At 35.2% G+C, this 20,339-nt stretch overlaps 1 protein-coding gene across 50 annotated transcripts in view; it reads right to left on the reverse strand.

Annotated features, from left to right (window-relative positions):
* Positions 1-20,339, reverse strand: part of BAZ2B (bromodomain adjacent to zinc finger domain 2B) — a 315,913-nt gene that overhangs the window by 171,269 nt on the left and 124,305 nt on the right. For all 50 annotated transcript variants that reach the window (XM_077957047.1, XM_077957045.1, XM_077957032.1 and 47 more), the window contains one exon: positions 2,560-2,706. In XM_077957047.1, the coding sequence (XP_077813173.1) occupies positions 2,560-2,704 (145 nt within the window). In that variant the 5' untranslated portion in view covers positions 2,705-2,706. The remainder of the gene's footprint in view (positions 1-2,559; positions 2,707-20,339) is intronic.

A 20,339-nucleotide genomic window follows, 5' to 3' on the forward strand; every position in this document is an offset into this window, starting at 1 on the left:
TGGCAGGCAGGAGTGTTTAAGTATGCTGAAGCTGTGCCCACAGCCACCCCTTCCCCCAGGTGCTTTGTTCCAGGGAGACAGGAGTTTTATCTGTAAGTCCCTGACTGGGGCTGCTGTAAAAGGCTTCATTTTAATCATGGACTACAACACTGTGAAAGTTTAGAAAAATTTATTTTACCTACAAAATGAAAAACACTCATGTTGTAGGTACTAAAAATATGTGTTAATAAATGACACATTTCTGCGTAAATGGAATTATACTTTCATTCAATGTAAGCATCTCAATATAAACACTCTACACCCTTTCTTACTAGCAGCAAATAACGATTAAAAACATGCATTCCTTTCTAGACAAGATTTCTAATGTTATTCAGCAACTCAGCACACTCCATCCCTTCTGCAGTTTCCAACCATCCACTAACAAACAAAAAATAGTGCCCAACATGTGACTCATGAGAACTGCAAGCAAATTCCAATGTCACTAATTCAGAAAACTAAGTGAGAAAAAGTGTTCAGAAAACTCAGAATCTGTACTCAAGGATGCTACTGAAGCCTTCAACATAAGAAAAGACATTTCTTTAGGAATACTATGTAAAAGACTAATTCAGAAATAAATATAAAGACAGCAGATTAGAATACACTGAAAGGAGCTCACAACAAGGGAAAGAGAAAGAAGAGTTACAAAAAACAGCAAAATATAATTACATAAGTAAAACTGAGTACAATCATTTACACAAAGTTATCTGAGGTAAAAAGTCAATCATAAGCATCACTATTTTTGAGCATGGTATGTCATCAGAGCCTTGGACACTTAGAGTCCAGCCATCATTTTGCATATAAGGAAAATGTGAACAAACTTGCTAATTATTTGATGAAGATTGTCCACAGGGTAGAGAAGTTATATTGATTTTTAAAAAATATATAGTGCAGCTGGGCGCAGTGGCTCATGCCTGTAATCCCAGCACTTTGGGAGGCTGAGGTGGGCAGATCACGAGGTCAGGAGATCAAGACCATCCTGGCTAACACGGTGAAACCCCGTCTCTACTAAAAATACAAAAAAATTAACTGGACGTGGTGGTAGGCACCTGTAGTCCCAGCTACTCAGGAGGATGAGGCACGAGAATGGCGTGAACCAGGGAAGTGGAGCTTGCAATGAGCCAAGATCGTGCCATTGCACTCCAGCCTGGGTGACAGTGCGAGACTCCATCTCAAAAAAAAAAAAAAAAATCTACATCTATATCTATATCTATATATGTATAGATAGATATATACACACACACATATACATATACACACATATATAGTGCTATTTTAGTTATTTTGTAATCCCTAAGAATATATTAGAAAATGGTTTGATCATAATATAATGACAGAATGGCATCCTTCTTGTCATTCCATTGACTGGAAAAACAAAAATGAATGAAAACATTTATTTGACAATTTGCTAGGGTATTTTGTAAGCAAATATTAAACATTTATGCATTACATTCATGCAAAAGTTTCCATTTTAATTCTGAATAAGAAAAATATCATTTAGTTTACTGCTTATAAACATGAAATAATCTATAAGAAATAGTTAAAGTTAAAATGCTTCCTACCAATAAATAAATGAGTTAAATAACTTTAAGTATTTAATAAAAGGAATGTATTCTACCACACCTTTTTGTAAAAGAGCCAAAAGTGATTTTGGGAGGTGCTTAAAGATATCCTCTACATAATTAATCAAAATTGAAGATATTTTCACTTCTGAAATAAAGCTCTCCTTTTACGCAAATATAAATTTTATTCTTTTTTTTTTTTTCTTTGAGACGGAGTTTCACTCTTGTTACCTAGGCTGGAGTGCAATGGCGCAATTTTGGTTCACTGCAACCTCCACCTCCTGGGTTCAAGCGATTCTCCTGCCTCAGCCTCCTGAGTAGCCGGGATTATAGGCATGCACCACCATGCCTGGCTAATTTTGTATTTTTAATAGAGATGAGGTTTCCCCATGTTGGTCAGGCTGGTCTCGAACTCCTGACCTCAGGTGATCTGCTCGCCTTAGCCTCCCAAAGTGCTGGGATTACACAGTGAGCCACTGCGCTCAGCCAAATTTTATTCATGTTTAAGCGAAATTTGTTATGCTCTAAACTTTAAAAACATTTTCCATCAAGTAAATGATCTGCCTTAGTGTACATCTGTGAACTGGAGTAGCTGGAGCTTACAAGGTCATTTCAAATACTGGAAGGAAATCTAGGGCAAAGTATCTACCAAGGACTTCCTTCTATTTCATTCCCTCTTGGGCCTATTGTTCTAAAAGACTTCACTAATTTATTAATTAAAATGATAAAACAAATGATGGTATCAAGATTTAACTCTCAAAGACAATTTCTAACAGCATAGAATAACCAGTGCTTTCCCACTGTAAAATCCTGAAAAAGCAAAAAGACTAGGTGTTTAACTTAGCCTTTATTCAACAGGTCAATGCAAGGCATGAGAACATTTTATTCAGAGCTCAATAAAATACTATGCAAAATATTTAAAGAATGGCATTCTAAAACTGAGTTTAAAAAGGGTATTTACCACATGGGTTGATTGTAGAGCTAAGTGAAGCAACTCCAGTGGAAAGGCCACCTTTTGAAACTACTGAAGCCACAGAAGGTGTCGAAGATGAAGTTGGTGTAGTAGAGGAGGCTGCTGAGGATGGTAACCGTTCTCCAGACTCCATATCTATGAGAGGGGAAAATGTTAATTCTCAGTATCAGATAAAAAATTTTTTCAAAATAATTCAACATATTTAAACTTTCTGTATACTTTTAAAAATATAAATTTCTAAATATATGGTCTTTTGAAAGATAAAATATGGAGTAGATAAAAACAATATAATTTAAAATACCAATTTATAGAATAAGTTTAAGTATACCAAATCCTCTTGAGTTTTCTTATACCCCCCAAATTAATAGTGGTTCGAATATAGTAATTTCACACAAATGCGTGTTGCCACAACCATCAATTAACATGTTATATTCATCATATTCATCCCAAATCACCTCACATCTGTTCACTTGCAACAGAATTCCTATGTTACCTTAATGAATAATTAAAAAAAAAATACCACCACATTTGAATGGGTTGCACCCTTATCTTCTAAATACAGATAGCAATATACTTGTAGGTTTTAAGTGTCCAAGACTCTGGCCTGGGAGTCCCCAATAAAGTGAACACCTCCCATACACCTCAACAAAGGTAAATACATTTCAGAGTTTAACTGGAGGCAAGTTGAAACCATGATTTCAAAATGGCCTCAGTTGTGACCCATTTAAAATGACAAAAGCACTTCTAATCATCTTTATTAATTTTTTGGGCTTTGTGGATGTAGCCTTGCATTGGTTTTACTGCAATAACTAATGCTGATATTAAACATTTGGACTATAATGGGCATTTTATATTCATTTTAATACTCTGCATGCACTGTTCCCACACTCAAGCAAGGAAGTCATTAAATTCACAGATGCTTTAAAGAGAACATAATCTATAATAAGGAAAAAGATACTGCTTGCCTATAAGTGAATTTATAATCAGCCACATGAAAACTCTCACCATTTAAATAATCTAACTACAGAAAGATTTCCGTATTGAATTCTACAGGCAATTCACAGAATAACTGTGGATTTACTAAGAAAAATAGTTGGATTTCATTTTAAAATGTTGACTAATTAAAATAATGCAAGGCTAGCATTTGCCTAATTGTTGATTGAATCCATAAAGTATGTAGATAATTTTTCTCATAAGATAGATACATATGGGGAAGGTAATCTTAAATCGACATATAACATCATTAGAAAGACCATTTCAATGAGATTTCCAATCATACAGAATTCAAACACTTGTCTTCATATTCTGGTATTGCTGTAAATCACTTCCATAGACTACAGTACTGCTATGATGAGTCTGTCCATATTCTTACAGAATTTATATTTCTTTTTATCAGCATTTATCATGGGAAAGGCATAGTTGCTACTGATGGCTGCATGCAACTAATGTACAAAGGGTAGGTTTTGGGTCAACAACAGTAACTAATGAACTCTGAGACATGTGGTTGTCTGATGGTAAAGCCCATAAAAATTATTTTTACCAAGTTCAATTTCACCAAATAGAAAAATATTTACTCTTTACCTAGAAGAGAGTTTAAGAAAAAGCTATTTTTTCTTTATAGCTGGTAACCTCATTGTCTTCAAGAATTCTACTTGCTACTTAAATATATTATGTAAAAAAAAGATGAAAAGGGTTTAAAAAAGTTTGCCTTTGTACTCCACAGCAGAAATAATTTGGTGACATAATAAGATAAGCACTTTAGCTGAGTACTTGACATATAAGAGCTCAATATAAAATCGTCATTATCTTTTTTACAGGATATTATGCTATAAAGTATAGGTATTTCTTATTGTTGATAAAACCTGATTCAGGACTAAAGCAAGGAAGATCAAGAAGGCAAAAGAAGCAGTCTCATATACATACTGCTTAATGGATATTACTTTCCCTGAAGAATTAATCTGAATATTTATTTAAATAAAATAAACGCACACGCACAAATGCACGCGCATGCGCGCGCACACACACAGAGACACAAACACACACACACACAGAGAAATAAAGTATCATTAGGTAAAGTGATATATACAACGTTCTTTGCTACAGCACTACTTAAAAATAAAATTTAAACCTGGCAATGAGAGTAGAACTAGTGCTAGTAGTACAAAGCTGGGGCCTTTTTTTTGTTTCAGTAAAGATGTAATTTTTTTCTTCTATTTCTGGTTCTTTTTGCTCGTTTAAGAAAGGGCTTAACTTCTTTTTTTTTTTTTAATACTTTAAGTTCTAGGGTACATGTGCACAATGTGCAGGTGTGTTACATATGTATACATATGCCATGTTGGTGTGCTGCACCCATCAACTCGTCATTTACATCAGTTATAACTCCCAATGCCATCCCTCCCTCCTCCCCACTCCCCATAATAGGCCCTGGTGTGTGATGTTCCCCTTCCCATGTCCAAGTGATCTCATTGTTCAATTCCCACCTATGAGTGAGAACATGCGGTGTTTGGTTTTCTGTTCTTGCGAAAGTTTGCTGAGAAAGTTTCCAGCTGCACCCATGTCCCTACAAAGGACACGAACTCATCCTTTTTTATGGCTGCATAGTATTCTGTGGTGTATATGTGCCACATTTTCTTAATCCAGTCTGTCACTGATAGACATTTGGGTTGATTCCAAGTCTTTGCTATTGTGAACAGTGCCGCGATAAACATACGTGTGCATGTGTCTTTATAGCAGCATGATTTATAATCCTTTGGGTATATCCCCAGTAATGGGATGGCTGGGTCAAATGGTATTTCTAGTTCTAGATCCTTGAGGAATCGCCATACTGTTTTCCACAATGGTTGAACTAGTTTACAATCCCACCAACAGTGTAAAAGTGTTCCTATTTCTCCACATCCTCTCCAGCACCTGTTGTTTCCTGACTTTTTAATGACTGCCATTGTAACTGGTGTGAGATGGTATCTCATTGTGGTTTTGATTTGCATTTCTCTGATGGCCAGTGATGATGAACATTTTTTCATGTGTCTGTTGGCTGTATGAATGTCTTCTTTAGAGAAATGTCTGTTCATATCCTTTGCCCACTTTTTGATGGGGTTGTTTTTTTCTTGTAAATTTGTTTGAGTTCTTTGTAGGTTCTGGATTTAGCCCTTTGTCAGATGAGTAGATTGCAAAAATTTTCTCCCATTCTGTAGGTTGCCTGTTCACTCTGATGGTAGTTTCTTTTGCTGTGCAGAAGCATGCTACTTGACTTCAAACTATACTACAAGGCTACAGTAACCAAAACAGCATGGTACTGGTACCAAAACAGAGATATAGACCAATAGAACAGAACAGAGCCCTCAGAAATAATACCACACATCTACAGCCATCTGATCTTTGACAAACTTGACAAAAACAAGAAATGGGGAAAGGATTCTGTATTTAATAAATGGTGCTGGGAAAATTGGCTAGCCATAAGCAGAAAGCTGAAACTGGATCCTTTCCTTACTCCTTATATGAAAATTAATTCGAGATGGATTAGAGACTTAAATGTTAGACCTAATACCATAAAAACCCTAGAAGAAAACCTAGGGAATACCATTCAGGACATAGGCATGGGTAAGGACTTCATGTCTAAAACACCAAAAGCAATGGCAACAAAAGCCAAAATTGACAAATGGGCTTAACTTCTTAAAAACATATGCCTATGGCCAGGCGCGGTGGCTCATGCCTGTAATCCCAGCATTTTGCGAGCCTGAGGTGTGCAGATCACGAGGTTAGGAGATCAAGAACATCCTGTCTAACACGATGAAACCCCGTCTCTACTAAAAATAGAAAGAAATTAGCGGGGCGTGGTGGCGGGCGCCTGTAGTTCCAGCTACTTGGGAGGCTGAAGCAGGAGAATAGCGTGAACCTGGGAGGCCGAGGCTACAGTAAGCCGAGATCACGCCAGTGCACTCCAGCCTCGGTGACAGAGTGAGACTTTGTCTCAAAAACAACAACAACAACAACAACAAAACATATGTTTATGTAACCATTTTCCTTAGAAGCTCTATTATAGACATTATTAATGTATTATTTTCTTTCAACTATATTGATACTAGATATTTATTTTTAGCCTAAGATTTCTTAGGTGGCTGAGTAGTCTTCTTGCATGTAAAGTACTAATTCTCTCACACTAGTCTTAAGTAGTTGTTGTTTTTAATAGGCATTTCTTAGTTCTAATAATCAAAAATTGGGTCAACTACTCCAAGTTCATCTTATACATAATCTTTTGTCATTTTATAGAAATTTAACAAATCCACTCTACCCTTTGCTACTCTAGAATGAAGATTGTCTTATGCCTGAATTTACAAGGATTAGCTCTTCAAATTTTCTTTTTAAGTTAAATATTATTCTTTCAGTTTTATTTACTATCATCCCCTGCTAAAGCACAAGAAATCCTAGCCATCAACTCGATAGTTAAAAGTTGAAAAGGCAATACCTTTGTAATTGTGAAACTGTATAATTGTGAAAAATCCACAAAACAATCATTGGCTTACCATATTGTAAGAAGTAGTCCAAGAACAAGATTTAAAATACATATGCACCAAAGGTAACTAAAAGCAGTGGGTAAAAATTTGAGGAGAAAAAGGACATTTGCATAGTCTCAAAGTATCTCCTCCAAAATATCCATTAAAGAAAAAGATGAAAAGAATAGTTTCACAGTGGGGAAACAACATTACCTATAACAAAATATCAACATCATGTATTTTCTGATGCCTTAGAAGAGTCCATCGCTTCTGTGGTATTCTTCCCCAAAATATACAATCTCAGCTGAACCATGAGAAACCACACAAACTCAAATTGAAAAACGATATGCAAAATAACTGACCAGTATTCATCGAAAGTGTCATGGGAAAGGAAGGGAAGGGAAGGGAAGGGGAGACAAGACAGAGAAAGAAAGAGAAAGAAAGAGAAAGAGAAAGAAAGAGAAAGAAAGAAGACTGGAATTGCCATAGGTTGGAGACTAAGGAGACTACGAATTCCTTAGTGTGAGACCTAGGATCCCACAACTAAATGTGATGTGGGATCCTAAGTTGGATTTTAGAATAAGAAAAGGATATTAATGGCAAAACTAGTGAAAATTATATAAGGTCTGTAGTTTACTTAATAGCATTCTATCAATGTTAATTTCCTGATGTTTATAATCTTGATAATTGTATTCTGGTTATATAAGTTATTAACATTAAGAGAAGCTAGATGAAAAATATATGTGAACTGTGTTTTTTATTATTAAGTCTAAAATTATTTCAAAATAAAAAGTAAAAAAACAAACAAAAAAACACAAAGTCTTCCATATAGTAAGCACTAAAAAAAAAAAAAATGCTTTGAAGTTAAAGAGTATAAAAACCTACACCTTGAAGGAATGAAGAACAGACTACATTGTGTTGGTGAGATATTTGCTAATAAACATTATCTGGGTTCAAACACTATGCCTGAAGTTCATTAGTTGTGATCTTGTAAAAATTATGTAATTTCTCTCAGTTCTCAATTTCCTCGTAAGTGATTTGAAGAAGATGTAGTTGAGAGGATTAAATGACATAATGCATGTAAAGGGCAGGGTACCTAGCATTCAATACTTGTTAGCTATTGTTTTTAATGAAGGAACATCTATGTATATAATTACCCATGTGTATACGTGGCAAGAAAAGAAACCTTAAGATGTTCTAGATTATTCATGTTGAAGTGAATATTTAAGATTTATACCATTTATAGATTACATATATACTTACCATGGCATTATATTTTTTAGCCAGATAGATTATGTGTTAAGAATTTAAAATAAATGTCTCACAATTGTATAGATACCAATGTGGTAAGGTATGTTATCTTAAAATTTTCCAAATAAACTGATTTTTCATCTATAATACAAATACAGATGAAAAATTAATACATTCATTTTGTTGACAAAATATAATATCTGTTATCACATGAGTTATTATTTATAATTCAAGCATAGTACATAAAAATCTGCAGAAACTCATTCATTCAGATCTTTTAAGAAAAATACATTCATTAAAATAAAAACAGTTCAGGTATCCAAGAACCATCTATTCCTAGATTTCTGTTAGGGCCAGAGCATCCACGTCTGACACCTATGCTTCTGTAACGGCCTCTCATTCTGACCCTTTGTGTTAAGAATACTACTTTCATCTTGGGTTCCAAATGATCATGAACTAATCCATTCTTCGTGTTCAAAACCAGCCTAGATATCACAAGATCAAAACAAACAGAGTATAATAACATGACTTCCCATCTATAACTCACCAAAGGAAGAATATCTAGTAGGTACATCTTTTAACTTAAGGCCATTCAAGAGATTACAGTTTCTAATGTATAACTTGGTCATTTTTTTTTTTTTTTTTTGAGACAAGATCTCACTCTGTCACCCAGGCTGGAGTGCAGTGTTGTGATCATGGCTCACTGCAGCCTCAACCTCCCGGGCTCCAGTGATCCTCCCACCCCAGCCTCCCAAATAACTGAGAGTACAGGTGCATGTCACCATGCTTGGCTAATTTTTTGCATTTTTTGGTAAAGACAGGTTTTTGCCATGTTGCCCAGGCTGATCTTGAACTCGAGCTCAAATTATCTGCCTGTCTTCGCCTCCCAAAGTGCTGGGATTCCTTATTTCAAAAGTTAACTTTTTGAAAGTTAAATTACAGGTGGCTCACGCCTGTAATTCCAGAGCTTTGGGAGGCCGAGGTGGGCAGATCATTTGAGTTCAGGAGTTCGAGACCAGCCTGGCCAAAGTGGTGAAACCCTGTCTCTACTAAAAATACAAAAATTAGCGAGACCCACGTGGTGGGTGCCTGTAATCCCAGCTACTCCGGAGGCTGGGGCAGGAGAATTGCTGGAACTCAAGAGGCGGAGACTGTAGTGAGCCGAGGTTGCACCAGTGCACTCCAGTCTGAGCAACAGAGTGAGACTCTGTCTCAAACAAAAACAAAAACAAAACAAAACAAAAAAACGGAAAGAAAAGAAAAAAGAAAATTAACTAGTTAAAGATGACTACAACCACAAATTAACACAAAACACTGTAGTGAAAAAAAAATGTTGTGAACCAAGGGAGAAATATGTGCAAAAGATGAAGGGCCTACAGATCATTTGATTCATTATAGATCTTTCCTGTAGCCTAAAGCAATGATTTTGGTTTTGTGACACACCATCTCTCCCACCAGGGAACATATGGGTGACATTTTTGGTTGTCACAACTGGAAGAGCGCTAATGGCATTCAGTGGAGATAGAGGCCAGGGATGCTGTTAAATACCCTAAAATGGACAAGAACAGTCTTCCCCCTACAGAATTATCCAAACTAAGTTGTGTTGTTATGGATGAAAAACTCTGATCTAAAGTATCAAAAAGGGTATTATTTGAAATTCAACTAGCTAAAACTTTAATAGTAATTCTGTATAACTATAATAGTAAGATCAATCAAGCTGATTTTGATGACCCAAAGCTACTGCAGTAAGTGATAAAATTATACTCGATATCTTTTGTGTCAGCATCCCTCTAAAAGTCTAATATTTTACATCTTATCCAAATTTTTAAACACTGACAATGTATCACATGCAATTAACACACATCACAATGCTCACTCATACTGAGTAACATAAATTTGTTGTATTTTACTAAAATGACATTTATCTATAACAATTCTGAGAGCAAATAAAAATCCAAATTATGAAAATGACAGACCACAACTTCTTCCCTGCATGATGATTTTATGTACTATAAAAGGATTCGATGATCAGTTAATGATAATATTGTTCAAGTTTATGTATCTCAAGTATTCCTGTTTTGTGTAATCATAGAGTTCATGAACACTGACAGCTGGTAGTTGTAAACCTGAACAGGTGCTAACAGGGAGTCCAAGACACGTTGTTTGAGATATGTAAACACGATTAGTTCCCTGTGTTTCAGGTGCACTGATACTTTAGTATTGCCATATACAGTCAAGAAAAACAGGGTAATAAAAAAAAGTATAGGCATAGATTAAAGATGCAGAAATTACAAACAAAATAGACTCAGATATTTTTCCTGAAAGGACATTTTTTAAAGAATGATTTTATTTGTACTAACAGTAGCAAAAGTTCTCTGTGGGAGTTCAAAACACAGCAGATTCAGTAAGTCCTTACTTTTCCTTTATAATGTAACCTCAGAGAAATATGATAATTAGGAAGAATATCAGGAGGTAGTCACTATGCTACTTCTTTTGGTTTATTAGAACCACTAAGAGTAGAGTTTTATTATATAAGTTCAATATTTTCTAAAAATTCTGAGAAAGGTTTATATATAACTATTTGTTTAGATAACTTCCAGGCAATTGATCATGTGAACATATAAAACTTCAAGATATTAAATAGTAAAACAAAAACAAAAACCAGGCAACAAATGAAAAGCTGTCTGTTAAAGGACATTCAGAAATAGGGGATGTGGCCAAAATACCTTATCAGACAGCAGACAAAATTATTCTTTGAAAATAATATGTTCATAGGAAAAAGATTCTATTCATAAAATTCTTATTTACCTACATTTTCTGAAACAGAATTTCAAGGAATTAAGTATGGTATATAGTGGTTTAAAATGTGAATATGTAAAATGAGTTGCTTTTTCTGTCATTTGACACATTTTAACTACCATTATAAACAAACAATTTATTACATCCTCAAACAGAACTGGATGGCAACCAGGTGTTCTGTGTGTTAACCTGTGACACTGAGCAAGTTTCAGACTCCCCTAAATACTAGTTTCTTTACCTAAAAAATTATGAGATGGAATTAAACTAGCTCTCAAGTTCCTATCAGAGTTTTACAAACTTGGTGGTTAAAAACAACTGACCCCCAAAACCAACAAAAAACATACACAAAATTAATACTGCATTAACATATTTAACAATTTAATTCCACTTTGTCTTTACCATTCTTTTCATTGGCAGTCTTGGTTCTATCTCCAAATGTGTATCATGTTAAATTACAGATTTCTGTTAAATCTTTTAAAGATTTACTCTTGTTGTACTTTTATCTCAAGAGACCTGATGGTGAGAAATTATCCAAAGGTAAAAGCAGTGGTTTTCATATTGCTCAGCAAATAATCTATTCAGAGAGTATCCCTTTCCATCCAAAGGATTAAATATTCCTTTGCAATGAGCTATCTGTGGGGAAGACGTTATCCTAAGACTTATGAAAAAGATGTAAAAGAATAATAAGATTTGAGAAAGATTTAATATCTATGGATCAACTAAACTGTAGGTATAGTGTGTGATTTTAAATACTAACTAGATTTAGAAATGTCTAACAAGGAAACAAAGGTTAGAAAGATAAAAAGAGACAGTGTATGGTTAGATGATCCTTTCATCTACAAATCCAAGGGGCTCCAAAGAACAAGCAAAAGACCTAAAACTTTGCTTAACTAAGAAATACAATTAAAATTTTAATTAGAATATTTAAGATAGTTCTGAAAAGCAACTGAGACCAATGCGTGAGATTGAAAAAATAAAGCAGAGAATCAAACAGAAATCGTATTACTCTATATAAAATATCTGTGTATACTCAGAAGCCCAGGAAGCAAAGTCTAAGTACTACATGTCTGATGAACTAAAATAAAAAGTCCCCTTTAATAGGAAAGATGCAGAACCACATGGCAGAAACAAAGTATCTAACTCTTAAAGAACAAAGTGAGGATTAACAGGTTGTGAATACCATGCAAAAAATGTGGGCTTTTCTTTTTCTTTTTTTTTCTTGGTGCTGGTCACCCTCACATTAGGTTTGTCTTTTTAATATTACCACTTTCCTACTCAAAAGTCTTCAAAGGAATATATATCCCAGAAATACACTCAAATATTTATTGGTAAAGGTATACATAAAGGATATTCATTACACCACTATAATTGCAAAAGACTTTTAAAAACACATTTCCATCAATAAATAGTTAAATTAGATTTTTAAAATCTTTATTAGATTACTATGCAGATGTTCAAAAAAAAAGAGGTAAACCTATACTAGCTAATATGTTAAATATAAAGAATAAGGTGGGGGAGACTATAAATAGCAAGATCTCATTTGTAATAAAGACAAATAAGTGGAAGATATATTCATATACTTGTATGCTCACAGAATATTTCTAGAAAAATATATAAGAAATTGGTAACTGCTTTTACGAGGCAATGGAGAAATTGGATTCTAGGGTGGGAGAATTATTTTTCACCATATATTTTTTGTGCTTGAATGTTTTACCATGTGATTGTATTAATGACCGTTAAGTCAACAAAAAGAGAAAGATTTCTAAAGGTTTGTTATTGCTAGAAATTACCTTTCAAAATGCTCCAGGGTCTTAGGCTACCTTTAAGTGTTAGGAAGTAGGGAACCTACTCCCAGTAACCTTGAAATAGAGGCTCTAGCTCTGGCCCACATACCAATTGCTTATGTCAAGGATCTTCCTTTATATGTTTTGTATATTGTGATTCTATGTGAGATTTTGTTTAAAGAAAAGCTCCCAGTGCTTTTTTAAAAAGGTGGCAAACCACTGGTCTAATGAATATCTGTCTCATTCCAGTTCTTAATAACACGGCTATCTTTCTAACACTATTCACCGTGACGTCAGAATCTGAGTTCTCACGTTCAAGTAGGAGGTGCTTTCACTATTCTCTGGTCTTTAATTTCTAATTTCAAAACACTGCCCATGGTGTCTTAAAATGAAATCTTATTTCCTCATGGTGGTCATATTCCTAGTTCTGCATGCTAAACATCTAGACTCTGACCTGCTGAGTCAATCACCTACTTGGGGAGGTTTTAAGTGATTTATTTTATTATCTATCCACTATTTTTTTTCCAAGTTTCAACAAGAGAATCAAACAAGCAGAAGAAAGAACTTCAGAGCTTGAAGACAAGGCTTTCAAATTAATCCAATCAGACAAAGATAAAAAAAAAAAAAGAAAAAACAATGAACAAAGACTCCAAGGAGTCTGGGATTATGTTAAATAAGCAAACATTAAGAATAATAATTAGTGTTCCTGAGAAAGAAGAAAAATCTAAGTTCGGAAAAGTTATTTGAAAGAATAATGAAGAAAAACTTCCCTGGCCTTGCTAGAGATCTAGACATCCAAATACAAGAAGCTCAAAGGACACCCGGAAAATTAATCACAAAAAGATCAGGATTATAGGCCACGGCTTAATTGGAATTTTTTTTTTTTTTTTTTTTACCACAAAGAATTGGATTTTTTTATGTGTGTGTGTGTGTGTTTTTTTTTTTTTTTTTTTTTTTTTTTTTGAGATGGGGTCTTGCTCTGTCGCCCAGGCTGGAGTGCAGTGGCCGGATCTCAGCTCACTGCAAGCTCTACCTCCCAGGTTTACGCCATTCTCCTGCCTCAGCCTCCCGAGTAGCTGGGACTACAGGCGCCCACCACCTCGCCTGGCTAGTTTTTTGTATTTTTTAGTAGAGATGGGGTTTCACCGTGTTAGCCAGGATGGTCTCGATCTCCTGACCTCGTGATCCAATGGTCTCGGCCTCCCAAAGTGCTGGGATTACAGGCTTGAGCCACCGCGCCCGGCCTTTTTTTTTTTTTTTTTTTTTAAGACAGAGTCTCATTCTGTCGCTTAGGCTGGAATATAGCAGTGCAATCTCGGCTCACTGCAATCTCCAGCTCCTGGGTTTCAGCAATTCTTCTGCTTCAGCCTCCCAAGTAGCTGGGACTACAGGTGCCTGCCACCACTCCCGGCTAATTTTTGTATTTTTAATAGAGACAGGATTTCACCATGTTGGCCAGGCTGGTCTTGAACTCCTGACCTTAAGTGATCAACCCGCCTTGGCCTCCCAAAGTGCTGGGATTACAGGTGTGAGCCACCACACCCGCCAATAAGTGGATTGTTTTTAACACAAAGAAAGGATGAACACTTGAGGTGATGGATATCCCATTTACCCTGATGTGATTATAATGCATTGCATGCCTGTATCAAAATATCTCATGTATCCCATAGTACCCACAAAATACCCACAAAATACCATGTACCCACAAAATTTGAAAAAAGAACAACAAAAAAAGAAATACACCAAAATGTTAACAACATTTCTCAGAATGGTGATATTATAAATGACTTTAATTTGTTTTTATACTTTTCATTTGTTTTTTGTACTTCTCAGTCTATTTCAATTTTCCATATTAAAAAATATTACACAAAAATGAAACACACCCATTTTTATTTTTTTAGGGGTAAGAACTAACCTTAAAATTTATATTTGGCATAGGAAAAATTACTGATCACAAGGTGATCAACAACGAAATGAGCTATTTTACAGATGTAAAATCTATTTTGGATGATACTTTAGGAAGCTGATTAATAGTCATTTCTCCAGGACGGTCCAAAAGCGACGAATTAGACACAAACTCTGGAGCTTCATTTCCAGGTACCATTAACCTGAAGAGTCACAGAATTTTAGTAACACTAAAAAGAAATAATTTTTCATTAAAAAGCCACATGTATTTCATGAGAACCAACCTATCAGTGTTACTGGCCTATTTCCTAACCAAAAAGCAAGATTCTAGATTAACTCATAGAGCCTATTTCCTCTCATTTATGCTTTTCCCCTAATAATGAAGAGACAGCATACTATCTACGGATAGGTATTTCCTGATGCCCAATATGTTACACCAACGAGTTGCTGATTATTGAAGTTATCAGGAACAAACCTGATAGAAATGGAAGAACAGCAATGAAATAGAAGACATAAAGAAAACTAATAGAAACTTTAGAATTGACAAAAGTAATCTGAATAAAAAACCTCACTGGATGGACTCAATAGCAAAATGAAGATGATGAAAAAAAAAAAAGAGCCAATGAACTCAAAGGTAATCTACAGAAATTATCCAGTCTGAACAATAGACAAAATAAGCATTGAAAAACAATTAAAACTGACCCAAGGACCTGTGAGACAATAAGAAAATGTCTGAGATTCAGGTCAACAGAATCTTAGGGGAGGAAAAATGGTGTAGAATTGAAAAATTATTTGAAGAGGTGGTGGCTAAAAACTTCATTTTTGGTTAAAGACATAAAAACCTAAAGATTCAAGAAGATGAGCAAACCCCAAACCAGATAAACCCAACAAGAAACTGAAATCTAGACTGAAATGCCAAGCTTGATGGCTCATGCCTATAATCTCAGCACTTTGGGAGGTTGGTGGGAGGATCACTTGAGGCCAGGTGTTAGAGACCAGCCTAGGCAAATTAGAAGAATCCATCCCTACTAAATTAAAAAAAAAAAAAAAAAAAAAAAAAAAAATTAGCCAGCCAGTATGGACTACAGGCATCTCTCTGTAGTCCTAGCTATTTGGAAGGCTGAGGCAGGAGGACTGCTTGAGTCCAGGAGTTTTAGGGTGCAGTGAGGTTTGGCTACACCACTGCACTCCAGCCAGCGTGAGAGTGAGACCCTGTCTCAAAAAAGTAAGAAGAAGAAATCTAGACAGAAATGAACAAAATGGATAATTTTCAACTAAGTATACAGCTTTCATCAATTTATCTCCTGAAAGTAAGCTGAAATTTGGAATTATATTATATTGGTTTTCACCTATTCTTTTTTAGTCAGTGTCAAAAACTAACTTCTTATAATGTTAATTTTTTCCTAAATTTATGACAAAATTTCATAAATGCTAGTGTCTAAAAGAATATACAGCAAAATCCATACATTCATTTGTAAATACTAAATTTACTTATAATTAATAATTCTTAATTGAGAAACCATACATCAAACAGATATGAAATACATAGCTGAAACATGTAAGACAGTAGTCAAATCTCCCTTTGTTACACTTTTCAAGCTTTAAAAAATGGTCCAGTTATTTTAAACAAAATTTTATAATGCAGAAGTCCAAAATAGCAATAGAATCTGTCCAACCTCCTAGAAGTTTACTGCATGGGTATGACCCATCTAACCTAAACCAAATCTTAGTATTATGGTTTCATATGAACATTTCATGTTAATTCTTTCCAGATTGATAATATCAAAAGTAAACCTTGACGTTTTGGGGTTTAGTGTTTTTTGTTTTGTTTTGTTTTTGAGACAAGGTCTCACTCTGTCTCCCAGCCTGGAGTGTAGTGGCGTGATCACAGCTTACTGACTGCAGTCTCGACCTTACGCGCTCAAGCAGTCCTCCCACCTCAGTCTCCTGAGTAGCTAGGACCACAGCCTTGTGCCACCACATCTGGCTATTTTTTTTTTAATTTTTTTTTTTTTAATAGAGATGAGATCTCCCTATGTTGCTTAGGCTAGTAACTTGAAGGTTTTAAAGGTGATATTGATAACCCTTGTCATAGACGCTATAGACACATAAAGAAATTAACATTTAACACATACTGTGCTTTGGCTAGCACACTGCAAACCTCTGGAGCTCCAGCATGCATCCCTGGTCAGCTTCCATTTTTCTCAGAGGTCTCCATTAACGAAGGCAAGATTGACAACAAAATGCACCTATAACATGCTTTCTGACATTACTGGTCTTGTCTAGAATGCATGAAAATTTTCCTCAAAAATAGCTTTTTCAGAACCTGTTAAGATCTGCAAAAAAACAGAAGTTTGCAGGAGGCTATTTTACAGCTACTATTAAGTTTATATAAATTTTACCTGTTTAATATGTCTGAGGGTCATATCAACCTTAGAACAAAATTTTTAAAGCAGGCTCACAAAAATTTATTCTAGTCCTATCAACGCTCACTAATCTATGTCCTCCCTCCTTTAGTTGGCTATTGATATCAATAACAAGGCTTAGAAAATATGCAACAACCAAATTGCTTATAGATTTAAAAGGTAATTTTAAACATTCCAAAAGTAACTAATGTGCATTTCTGATGTTTAATGGTTTCTAAACTAATGATTGCTAGTTTAACATGTGTCTATCTGCTAGAAAGCAGGTATATAATAATACTAGGGTTTGGGAGAAAATTAACTCTATAATTGGTGAGTATTAAAAGTCTTCTGCTAAAGGTTATCGCATTTTAGAGCTCTAAACTGAAATTTAAATTTTTAGCAATCATATTACTTTAAAACTTCCCATAGGCTATAATAGAAGTCAAAATTCTCCTATTAATAATTAACTATTATAGCCAACTGTTGCTGAAGATAGTCATTATTACTAGCCTAATTCTTCTTTTTATTTCTCTTACCTGAACTGTCATCTAATTGATTCCTCTTTCCCCTGAACCAGTTCATTGAAAAAAGTCATTGTGGTAGCACATATCTATTCTCCCATTCATATTAACAACAAAATTAAACCCAAACTCCTTAGGCTTGACCTTATAGGCTTGCTTATTTCTCAAAACTTACTTTCTATGTATTTCCAATCAAACTTAATTAGTCACCATCATCTGGTTCTTGCATCATACTTTCCCAAATCTTTAATTCCAACTGCATCCCTCTCCTTAACATGTTCTTCATCCTTTGCCCCATAATTGCATATCAAATCCTCCCTATTCTTTAAACCCCAGGTCAAAGTGGCACCATGAATGACACCCATGACATGGACACCCATAAATTACCTAAGCTGAAAGTCAGAGACCCCAAACCCTTAGCACTGTTGACTGCTGACAATTTGAAGAAGTCAAAGTTCTAAATCCATAATATTTTAAAAGTATTTTATCACTGTCTCTTTCACTGCACTTACCATATTTTATCCTGTATTACAACTATGAATTTGCATACATTTGCCTAAGAATTAGTAAGCTTATGGGAGAAGAAATCATGTTTTTAGTATCTTATATTTCCCGGAGGCTTAGAGGAATACTTTACTCAAAACAGTTGCTTATTAAAAATTTGTTGAATAAATGAAAATGTGTCTTCATTATTTATGTGTCTTAAATTAATACATCATATTTTAAAACAAAAATATGACAAGAAAAACAGCAACACTGTAACTATTAAGTTATAAAATCCTGATATTGGAGCTGGTATTTTATCAAATCTGTTTCAAAATTATCATAGATTTTAAAATTCAAAGAAAAATAATTGATAAAAAATAATTGTATTTCACACTTCAGTGACAGAGGTCATACCAAGACTTTCAATTCAAACTCAGAACTATAGGATTTTTGTTATCTGTTTTTACGTTTGTAGTCCTTGCTTTTAACATGTCAAAAATCTCAGTTAATGTGCCAACAACCTCCGTTCTTGCCACTTTCAGCACCAACACTGACATAATAATACAATTACTGAAAACACAGTTATTTTGATCCTCAAAATATAGTCAACTAGTCAAACTAAAATATTTAAGTCACTTTAAACAGTTCTTTTGTGTGGTTATACCTTCAACTAGACACAAAATCAGGTTCACTCATTACATTTCATTCCAATTTTTTTTTCTTTTTTTTTTTTTTTTTCCTTTTTTTTTTTTTTTTTTTTTTGAGACGGAGTCTCGCTCTGTCGCCCAGGCTGGAGTGCTGTGGCCGGATCTCAGCTCACTGCAAGCTCCGCCTCCCGGGTTCCCGCCATTCTCCTGGCTCAGCCTCCCGAGTAGCTGGGACTACAGGCGCCCGCCACCTCGCCCGGCTAGTTTTTTGTATTTTTTAGTAGAGATGGGGTTTCACCGTGTTAGCCAGGATGGTCTCGATCTCCTGACCTCGTGATCCGCCCATCTCGGCCTCCCAAAGTGCTGGGATTACAGGCTTGAGCCACCGCGCCCGGCCTTTTTTTTCTTTTTGAGACGGAGTCTTGCTCTCACCCAGGCTGGAGTGCAGTGGCGCGATCTAGGCTCACTGCAAGCTCCGCCTCCTGGGTTCACGCCATTCTCCTGCCTCAGCCTCCCGAGTAGCTGGGACTACAGGCGCCCGCCACCACCCCTGGCTAATTTTTTGTATTTTTAGTAGAGACGGGGTTTCATCGTGTTAGCCAGGATGGTCTCGATCTCCTGACCTCGTGATCCTCCCGCCTCGGCCTCCCAAAGTGCTGGGATTACAGGCGTGAGCCACCGCGCCCGGCTCATTCCAATTTTTAAGGACAGCATTCAACTATACAACAAGCAATTCTGAGGAACCCAAAATCAGTGTATCAAAAGTAATATCTAAAAGTGTACGTTCCAATAGGACAGCCATTAACCATATGCAGAAAATTACATTTAAATCAATTAAAATTAAATAAAATTTAAAAGTCACACTAGCCATATTTTAAGTGCTCAACAGCTATCGCATCATTATAGGAAGTTTTATGACACAGTGTCTATCTAAATGATAACATTCTTCCCTCAGACACCGAAATCCTCTCACTTAGTGAGGAAGCCTGTTTCATATTGAGTAACTCGACTATTAATAAACTGTTGAAACATGAGTTGGCAGCTTTAGGGCAGATACCACCTTACCGAAGTTTTCTTGAGAAAGAGGGATGTGATACAAAGTATTACATACAAATCAGCAGTTAGCTCTATGAAGAAACTTAAACTAATATAATGTTACCATGTTTTCTTCACAGGATATACTTACCATTACTAAAATGGTGGAATTTCATTAAAATCAGTGGGAGATTATTTGAGGTGGAGTTTAGCTTATTTATATTCACTTAAAAGCTTAAACTATTCACTCAGAAGATAACCTGAAATAACTCTCATTACATCTTTCATTACTTCTCAAATGTTTCCACTGAAATATCCCTAGCACAAATTAGAAGAATTTTGTTCTATTTGCAATATTGTAGGTCCAGTGATTATTGGCAGAAGAGGCCATAAACATATACCTGCTATAAGTGCTCAATGTATTTAGTTAGAAAGAATTGAACAG

The sequence above is a fragment of the Macaca mulatta genome, chromosome 12, assembly GCF_049350105.2.
Source record: "Macaca mulatta isolate MMU2019108-1 chromosome 12, T2T-MMU8v2.0, whole genome shotgun sequence".
Classification (NCBI taxonomy): domain Eukaryota; kingdom Metazoa; phylum Chordata; class Mammalia; order Primates; family Cercopithecidae; genus Macaca; species Macaca mulatta.